Source organism: Panicum hallii, chromosome 5, assembly GCF_002211085.1.
Source record: "Panicum hallii strain FIL2 chromosome 5, PHallii_v3.1, whole genome shotgun sequence".
NCBI classification, from domain to species: Eukaryota; Viridiplantae; Streptophyta; class Magnoliopsida; order Poales; family Poaceae; genus Panicum; species Panicum hallii.
The window spans coordinates 34,845,948-34,856,105 of NC_038046.1; the positions used below are offsets into that span (position 1 = coordinate 34,845,948).

The 10,158-nt window shown below is 42.2% G+C and overlaps 1 protein-coding gene across 3 annotated transcripts; it reads left to right on the plus strand.

The window, feature by feature from the left end:
* Positions 1-318: 318 nt before the first annotated feature.
* Positions 319-8,106, plus strand: LOC112893444 (light-mediated development protein DET1). Of its 3 annotated transcripts, none has more exons than XM_025960774.1 (11): positions 319-679; positions 2,192-2,616; positions 2,732-2,960; positions 4,137-4,232; positions 4,561-4,629; positions 4,894-4,950; positions 5,042-5,122; positions 5,205-5,369; positions 6,708-6,803; positions 7,203-7,302; positions 7,607-8,106. In XM_025960774.1, the coding sequence occupies exons 1-11, from the start codon at positions 599-601 to the stop codon at positions 7,741-7,743; spliced, it is 1,536 nt and encodes a 511-aa protein (XP_025816559.1). In that variant the 5' UTR covers positions 319-598; the 3' UTR covers positions 7,744-8,106. The 3 variants fall into 3 exon arrangements, 2 of the variants coding, with proteins under 2 accessions (XP_025816559.1, XP_025816560.1); XR_003228817.1 differs by having other exon boundaries at positions 457-679; positions 6,708-6,790; positions 7,607-7,647; XM_025960775.1 differs by lacking the exon at positions 2,192-2,616 and having other exon boundaries at positions 457-679; positions 2,871-2,960.
* The last annotated feature ends 2,052 nt before the right edge of the window (positions 8,107-10,158 follow it).

Below are 10,158 nucleotides of genomic sequence, written 5' to 3' on the forward strand. Positions count from 1 at the left end.
GTGCTGTCACATGAAGTTCCTTTGCAGTTGTAGTTTGGTGATGCAATGTCTGCAAAGATGTCGTTATATGGACGTTTTCGTCAAAACTGGGTAAAGAAGCAATAATTGACTTTATTCGTGACCGCAAAAAAAAGTATGCATACGTGTCCATCAGTCACATAACACATACCTATCCCGGTGACCGGCGAGACCGCCCAGTGCGGCAGTGCCCCCATCCCTAGTCCCCTCCCGGTCGCGGGCCCCGGGGCCACAGCCACCCCTCGTGTTCCCCCACCGGCCTCACGTCTCAACTCCCTCCGGCTGGGACCCCACTCCTCCCCCCACACGCTCCCCACACCACTCCCATTCCGTCCGCTTCCCAAAATTTCACCACCGCCACAAGCGAAGATCCCCCCTCTTCTCCGGTTCTCCCGTCCCCAAAATTTCTCCGGCTTCCCCGCGCCCCACACTCCCACCGGCGCATCCCCGAGGAGAACCCCAGAGCTCCCCGCCCAGCGCGGCCGTCCTATCCTATTCCCCCCCTCCGCCACCCGCCTCGCGTGTGCGCACGTGCGATGCTGCCTCCGCGGAGGCGGCCACGCGCGGCGCGGTGACTGAGATGGTGCGCTTCTTCCGCAGCGGGAACGTCGCCTCCAGGGTCTTCGACCGCCAGCTCCTCTCCCCGCGCCCCGGCGCTGCGGTACGTTTTCTCGTCCCCACCCTTCCTCTGCTCCTTGGTCAGTTCCTGTCGTGCCTGGTAGGGTCGTGTGGCGGGTCTCGAGGGCGGCCAAAGTGTGGCTGGCTTCCTTCATTGGAGCCGGGGAACCACTGCTTCGGTCTGGAGAGGTTTAGGTGTGGTTGCTATTTGGAGTTCGCCTCAAGATTGTGTGATTAGCTTTTGCTCTGCCTTTGTGGGCTTGCTAGGGTTGCTGCGTCGATGTCCATGCAGTAGGACACTGAAGCCTGAGATGATTAGACATACCTAATGATTTAGTGAACTATGACCGTCATGATCGCAAAGGTCACTGAAGTGCAGGAAAATAACAAAAGCTAAATCAGGCCTTCTGAACGCTATCGCTAGGCGATGCTCCAAATGTGCGTGGGTTAGTTTCGATAATGTTCTCTTTAATCTATGCTAGCTCATGATTATTCAGATGATACATTTATAGATCAATTATTATACGAGAGTATCTTGTCAGTAGATATGGTTGTGTATTTCTGTTAGCTGCATAGTTTATGTTAACAAATGGTAATGAATGTAACCCAACTTGACACTGGAAGTCTGAAACAATGATGTAACATTCCACATTGAGTTCTTGCCAATGTTCAAATTAGCGGGCTATAGCACCGCTATAGCGTTTTATAGAAGCTCCCGCTACGATACGGCTCTTTCTTCCGCTAGAGAAGCTAAGCTCGCTATCGCAGTAATTAGCGCCGCTAAACGCCGTAGCGGCGAGAGAGATAGCGCCGCTAATGCGTGCTGGGCTATCAGGCACGTGCATGTGCTCTGGCACTCGGCGGCAGCATTGGCAGCTAGCCAGGCCAATAGCCCCCACGCACGCATGCGGGCCAGCACCCAGCAGCTACAAGCTCTGGCCAATGCCCTGCGTTGACATGGTGGTGGCCCGAGGAAGCAAAATCAGACCATTCGGCCTGCTGCCTTGGGCCAGGTGCCTAGGTACAAATGGCCCACGTAGATGTATGTGAACCAAGCCAGCTGCATGCGCACGACATGTGCTTTTTTAAAATTTCCGCTAAACTGATTAGCGGTGCTATTAGCTCGCTATAGCAGCTCTTAGCGGCCGGAGGAGATGACCGCTAAATGGTTTAGCCCGCGATTTAAAACATTGGTTCTTGCTAACTTCTTTTTAATTATAGCATATAGAAACCAGAGAATATTATGCTCTGCAACAGATAATGGAAGAACAGATGATCAGAGAACATTTGTGGTCTTCTATATTTAGGCTAGATGATGAAAAGTGAAAGAGCAAGAATCTTACCAATGTAATTCATCTCATATGATTTCATTATGTATGCACAGCTCCATATGTTACGGTATATTCTGTAGCCTTTTGCCTTGGTGAATGTTGTAGCAACACATAATTAGGGGCGATAGCATGCTCTTTAATGTTCAAATTAAATTCCAATTGTTCTTCTGATCATGCAAGTAGATCTAAGCTGTCTTTTGTTGTTCTTTCCATACCGCTGACAGGTTAACACTAGTAGACAGTTCTATGAGAATTTGGTTCCAAGCTACACGATATATGACATAGATTGCCCAGACTATTCATTTCGCAAGTTCACTGATGATGGGAAGTATCTTGTGGCTTTTAGCCGAAACCACCAAGATTTGATTGTATACCGCCCCATCTGGTTGACATATTCATGCACTGAAGAATGTGATTCTCATGATCTTCCACCAAAGGCAAAGAAGTTTGATAGCTTCTTTAAGCAGCTCTACTCAATTCCACTTGCATCCAGCAATGAATACATTTGCAAGGACTTTTTCCTGTACATGGAATGCCATCAATTTGGCTTATTTGCAACATCAACTGCACAAAGTAATGATTCAACTGCCACTGAGGGTGCAATACATGGCGTGCCATCAATTGAGAAAATAACTTTCTATCTTGTGCGGTATAGTTCTTGTCTCAGGAGGAATGCATTTTTTGGGGGTCTAAGTTACAATATATTTTGTAACCATTGTTTCCATCGTTTGGTTGGATTAGGACATCTGTATTTCTGTTACCAGGCTAGAAGATGGCGTCATACTGGATGAAAAGGCTTTCTGCAATGATTTTATCAATCTGGCACATAGTATTGGTGCTTACTTGTATGAGGACCTGCTTTGTATTGTTTCTCTGAGATATCAAACAATACATATCCTACAGATCCGAGATTCAGGCAACCTTGTTGAGGTACGCAGAATTGGCGCTTTCTGCCGGGAAGATGATGAGCTATTTCTTCACTCACATGTTCAGGTATCTGCAAATCTTAGGACCACAGCTTTGTTGGATTTTACTTTACATTATGTAAGTGCACATGTTAAATGGTCTGTACATATTATCATTAATATATCAATTAGGACATGTGTAGCGTTTTGCATGGTCATTACTCATCAAACATTCCCTAATCTATATGACAGTATCATTGTAATACTGACCAAATTATCAATGTACTCCCTCCGTTCAAAATTGAGGTTTTAGTTTTGTCCTAAGTCAAACTTATCTAACTTTGACCAAGTTTATTTTAAAAATGTTAACATATACAATACCAAATAAATGCACTATCAAGACATATTTAATGAAACTAACTTGATGTTGCAGATGTTGGTGCATTTTTTTCATGAACTTGGTCAATGGAGAAGTTTGACTTAGGACAAAGCTAGAACCTCTTTACATTTTCAAATGGAAGGAGTAGATTCCGAGGTGGTCTGTCTGTTGGTACCTGCCCTAGTCTATACCAAATAGATAGTGATTGCCTGTGAATTTTGTCTGTTCGTAGTGTTTTATTGTCTCTGAAATATTGCAAGAACGTTAAATTAGGATCCTTTATTCATATTAGAGGTATTTTGAAATAGAAATGATGCTAGAACCTTTTTTCCTTTATGTTAGCAACTCAGAATCATTTGTTATTACCATGGACACACATTAGAAAGGATGCAAAGTATGCTTTAATTTGTAGTAACAATTTGATAGGATAGTAGGTGTTTATACGTTTATGTTGACTTCAAAGTTAATAGATTATAAGAAATTACTACAAGTGCCACTGGTTTAAGTACTGGTTTGTCCTATTATGGACAACAATGTGTGAGAAACGTAGTTGTTGCTAGATGATAGGATTGATTGCAGGAAGAAAGCAGATGCCAAGCTTTACTTGCAGTCTGTCCAGTTTTGATGGGTCGTGAAATATAGAGTATAGTTGAATAGCTTCCACTGAAAAAAAGAATGCATTTGTCGGTTCTGATTGGAAAGCTTGTATTCTGTATCACTGTTTGAAATGACTTTCCTTTGAAGAATATAAATATGTCTGCATCATTCTGATGTGCCTTTGTTCTGGAATATTTGATTGCTTATTTTCTAGTGTTGAACTCGTACATGATAAATCTGTATGAGAAAAATTATCTATGATCTTTTTAATGAATTTGATTCATGCAGTCTGGTTATGGGGGTTCTTTTCTTCCTGGCATCAAGCAACGGTTGTTGTCGTATATTTTTCGCAAGACATGGAACGAAGTTCCAGATCAGACTTTGGTTAGCTACTTTACCCGGTTTGAATAATTTTCCAGCAGTATTTGTACATATACTCTTGGATTGGTCTCATCATTTTAAACAATTAAGGAAAGCTATATCTTATTCAATTTACCCCATATTTGTTATTTACAAAGGTGACTACTTCATCTATCCTTGTTGTCATAATTTTTGTTGCTTCCTTTGGAATGTTGAGATGATAACATTCTTATTGCTAATTTACTTGCTCCATTTGTGATATTACTGCCTTTGTAACATGTTTTGTTAAAGTGAAAATATTTTCTCTTCTTGTTTGAACTTGCTCCATTTGGAATGTTGAATTTGTTTGCAGAGGGTCCAGCATCTCAAGAAGAAGTTCTATTTTCACTTCCAAGACTATGTTGATCTTATCATATGGAAGGTACTACCAATGGCATATTGTTTTCTGTTTTCTATTTTCACATTCACATTGTTTTCTTATCATATGGAAGGTACTTCCCTTTTTCTGCTTGGTTGAAAAGATTTTTAATTTTTTACTGGCACTTGCTGAAGTTGTTTTTCAGCTAGATGGCTAGCTCTCAGCAATAGTATGATCTTGATGTCAGGGCCTGTGTTGTTAGCTAAACAGCCTATTTTCTCTTAACAAATTATTTGCCAAGGTGCTTACAGCATGATAGTTGATCAGGTACAGTTTTTGGATCGCCATCACCTATTTATCAAGTTCGGTAGTGTGGATGGAGGGGTAAGTCTTCTTTTCTGTCATCCTGCCAGTAGGCGTTGCATACCTTAATGTCTTCTAACTGTAACTGCAAACACTTTTTGGATATCCCCAGGTTTCTCGAAGTACTGATCAAAACTTAGCATTCTTTGCCGTGTATAACATGGAGACAACTGATATCGTTTCGCTTTACCAGGTATTTACGACCATGGAAACAGATATACACATTGCACCATATCTTCTTAGTGTGCTGAGTTTACTTTATAAATTGTCAACAGAATTCATCGGAGGAGCTCTATTCCTTGTTTGAACAATTTTATGACCATTTTCATGCCAATCCACAAGATTCATCGCATGGAAAATTTATCTCGTCGCACTCCAATGATATTCATGCTCTTGATCAACTTCGCACAATAAAAAATAAAGCAAGCAGCTCCTCACAGGTAATATTGATAGATCAAATATGGTCCAAATTTCAAAGAACATTTAGCTCTTGGTTCGACAAGATATGACATGTGATCTTCCATTGGTGTTACCTCATATTTCAAACTCGTGCAAACATGTACACAGAACAAAATACTAAACTATGTAGATATATGTATACAGCAACACTTGATCTCCAGTGTATGTTTTTAAATGCAGCATATGATATTTAACAATTTCATTGATGAAGTATTGCTTTCCTTAATTCATAATTGAATGCAAATATCTCTGGTCTCATCAACTGAAGGATCTGCTAACCTCGCACTCAATATGTTAGGGACATGCTGGTTGTATTATACTAAACAAAATAGTTGAATTCTTGTTTTTGAGATTTGAGTGTGCCTTCCAGTATTCAGTATATATGAAACATAGCCTGTAGTGTTTGGTTGTTAATATTAAAACATATCCCATCTTTCTGCAGAAAAGTAGAGACATGAACTATTAGTTGATGCACATTTTTTTTGACTACTTTGATGAGTGCTACACTATGCGGCTGTTAGAAAGACTCAGTAACCCAGGTCCTTGAGCTTTAGTTGCTGGTGTCAGCCTATGCCATGCCTTTGGATTTACTATGGTGCCTAGCTGAGGTTTATCCTTGGCCACCACACCTCTGCCATTGTGCTTGGCCTAACTATACCCTCAATTCCACCACTGCTGTATGGCATGTACTGCACCTCTGGCCTTGAGCTGCCATCATGACACATATCTCATAGCTTTCAGCTAGATTGAGAACAGCTTATGTTGTGACTTGTGAGAGGTGGCCTTGTGTGATGGCAAGAAAGAGGGTGATGGGTGTGGGGTCACCTACCACCTTGTTCATTGGTGGTGACAGGGAAATTTTAGAGGATGGATGAAGGCGAAGACGACGTAGGAAAGCAAGTTTTGACGGAGGGAGAAATTTGTTGGGTTAAGACTGAAATGCATTAAAAATATTGTTTGTTCGGTGATTTTATTTATTTATATTTATTACCCATTTTGTTATTTGAGTTTATTTATTTCTGTGTTTCTGTTAGCTGTTTGTTTAGGAGGTTCAAGATGTAAGGGCGAGGTAAATGATCCACTGCCACTGCCGCCACCAAAAAAAAGATAACTTGAAAGTAGTAATTGTAATAGATATTTTGATTGTTACTCGGTTGGTGCTTATGGGCAATTAAGTTTTTTATTTCTCTTATTGTTCATTGTTCAGGCAGTTAGTCTCTTAATAGATGCTTTTTTGATCAGTTAACTTGTTCTGTTTGAAGATATTATGCTGAAGCTTCTAGTAAACGACTAAACGCTTCTTGTTTTATGTTTGGCAGTTTGTGAAAAAGATGATGGCATCATTGCCTTACACGTGCCAATCACAGAGTCCTTCGCCATACTTTGATCTATCCCTTTTTAGGTATGATGAGAAGGTATGCTCTGTGACTCGTTTGAAATATACACTGTAAGCAATGTATATAATGTCTTATATACCCTAAGTATATGGCTGTTTATATGTAGGTGTTTCCCTGAAATTTAGTAGCCATAATCCTACAAAATGCTAGCCATGAGAAATTACCTTGATAATCCAATTTATATATTTATGCAATAGCACATATATTAATCAATGCTGTACATGGGGTTACTTGGTAGGTATGCTTGCAACGAGCATTATAAATTTCACAGTTCCACCATTTTGTTCTATGCAGTTCCATGAGCCCTGTAATCATCTTGGCTTCCATATAAGTTAAAAGTGTATGATATATTGATACGATTATTTTTCCTTCTCTGCTCTGACTTGTGGTAATTTTCCTGCCCTTTTTCCCTTGCAGCTGATTTCAGCAATTGATCGGCATCGGCATTGCACAGAGCATCCAATAAAATTTATATCAGTGAGGTCACCAAATGTTGTCAAATTTAAGATCAAGCCAGGTACTGGTCAATTGGTGTGGTCATGTGCTAAGATTCTAGAGCTAGCTTGTGTGGCAATATATCAACATTGCCTGTATCAAGTGCAATTACAGTCACTAAGCCAACACAACAATAGTGCAATCATGAATCATGTACCTAGACCGAGCTGTAGGTTACCTTACCTCTGACAAGAGAAACGTACCACCATTTTTAGGGTACCACAAGAAAGAAAATATATCACATATTTCTGCAAGCAGCAAAAACATGAGCTTTCCTAGTATTATTTTTACTTCAGATTATCATATCCTTTTCTTTTACTCTGTAGGTTTGGATTCTGGTGCTTCTGACAGCAGAGCGAAAAGAATCTCATCCTTCTTGTTTCACCCATTTTTCCCACTTGTACTTTCAATTCAGCAGACTTATATGCAGCCAACTGTTGTCAATATCCATTTCAGGAGATAGGAAAAGTATAGGTGTCACCTTAATTGTATTTGTACCATCACTGAGCTTGCAGCACTGCTTGCTGCAAAATTTTGGCCATATGTAGGATGATGTTTAGCTGACAGATGTTATAATGGGGGTTGGGTAACAAGAGATCTGTTGTTGGGAACTGGGAATGACTAGTTTGGTTTCCTTTCCAAACAAGTACAAAATGTAAAGAGGCTCGTCATTCATTTTGGTCAATGTGGTTTCACAGTGTTGACCTTGTTATGCTGTCAGATGACGAACCATGAGCTCAGAGCGTCAGATGCGCTTGCTGCTGGATATAAGGGCTTGTATGGTTGTATTGCTTAGTCTGGTTACATAAAATTGTTCTTGGGCAAATTGTTTTGGATGGTTGGACGGCCAATAATGATAGGTTAGATTGAAACTGTAGCAGTAGTAAGTTTTGGGTTGCTAGTATGCTGAGGTAAACTCTCATTGTGTTGTGCCAACATCATATCTAAAATTATCTCCGTTTGATACGGACCTCATAATCAATTCAAGTAAGAAAAGAATGCACGTTGCCTTTTTCTATTACTTAATGCAAGTTATTTTGACCTGGTTATAGCAACTCTCAATGGATTGGTGATTGCGAGACTGCGTCGAGCCATGCAAAGGAAGGATGCATTGGGATCCAGTTGTAGCATGGGAATTGGATTCTAAGACAAGCGATCATGGAAATTGGATTATTGCTTGCGTAGACGGTTGCATAATATTGGACCATTCACTATTCGCGATTTCTCGGCCTACTAAGTACAGACAGGCTAGCGTAAAGTAAAGTCGTCTAGGAAATGCTGAAACTTTGCCTGCAAAACTATTCAGGCTCGTCCCAATGGGGGGTGGTACCGCCCCCCATCGGCGCGGCGCAGGCGGGAGGCGGGCGGGTGGTGTAACATTCAGATAATTAGAAACATAGACACTAGATTTTAGTATGAAATATGTATGCTTGCTATGGTATATGTGAGTAGTACAAAAGACTAGGGGTATAATTATAATTTTTGTAAAATATAGGTCTTTGAGTGTTAATTGGGTGAAATGGGAGATAGCATTAAAACCTAGGATAAATATAATACTAGGTGTTAAATTTATATTACCATAGGAAAGAAAGTGTAAAAGATAGGTTAAATCCAAAGGAAAATAAGTCTTTAAGTAAAAATAGGGACCTATGTGTGATTAAAATAAAAATCATAGGGCCTTTTATGTAAAATAGTTGAAGTGTAAAAGTAACTTTCATGTTTACTTAAGAGCTAATATATAAGAATACAAGTCATCATGACATCCCATGAAAACTTGTAAACATATCCAAAATTTCATCAAATCCACTTTGGTAAGGACAAAAGAATTCAAATTCTACCTTTACTCAAAAATTTAATATGTAAAGCTGTAAACTTTGGCTTTTTGAACTTGAACCTTAAAGCAATATTGTAGAGTTTTAAAAACTCTACAACTTTCATTTTGGGCATTTCCTCATTAGATCTTTACATCAGTGGGAAATTTTAGTTTACCAAGAGATCCCTGAAATTCTTGGAATTCACCAACAGGTCCCTCGGACCCCCTTCCCTCTCTTCTTCTTCCCCGAGCACGTGCCCTGCTCCGTTTCCTCTCCTGCCGTCGGCAGTGCTTCGCCCTGGCCGCCGCTCTGCCGCCGCCGCCGCGCCACCTCCTGCTGGGGTGAACCCCACATGTCGTCCTCCCCCTGCCCCGGCCCTGTTCCCCTTCCCCGCTGCCCTCTCGCGCGCGCGCCACGCATTCCCGAGCCGTCCGCCGGCCGCCACACCCTCGCCGCCATTGACAGCTCCTGCTTGCACTGTAGCATCACTCCCGGCCTTAAGACGCGCTCCACGACCACTCTGTGACCTTGTTTACTCGTTGCTGCACTTCATTTTCCCCAGCATTTCCTTTCCCGAGCTCAACTTCCTCGCTGGACCTCCGCCGCCCCTACTGCCCACCATCGCCAGCCACCCTCGCTCCCTCTAAACCCCAATCCAGAGCTGCTAGAGCACCACCGTGACCCACTAGTGCTCTCCAGCCCGATCAATTTCACCCTCTCGCACCCGAGCTTCGTCTTCCACAGCTCCGGCTACCTCGAGTTCCGCCGCCGCCTTCGGTTCACCGTGGGCAGCCCACTCCGAGCCCTCCTGTACCATGACAACACCCCAGGTAGACCCCTCTCGGCCCCGTGAAGCTCGACGACCCCCCAATTGGTCCCCTAGTGCACCATACCGACTCCCCGACGATTGCCGTCGATCTTCACCCGCCACCGCCCCTGCCCGCCGTGGGGCACCTCCTCCCGATCCTTCTCGACCCCAATTGAACTCACCACTAGCTTCGCCACATTGCCCTGAAGCTCCTCGACTACTTCCCCACCACCCTCCATCACCCTAGCCCATAGAA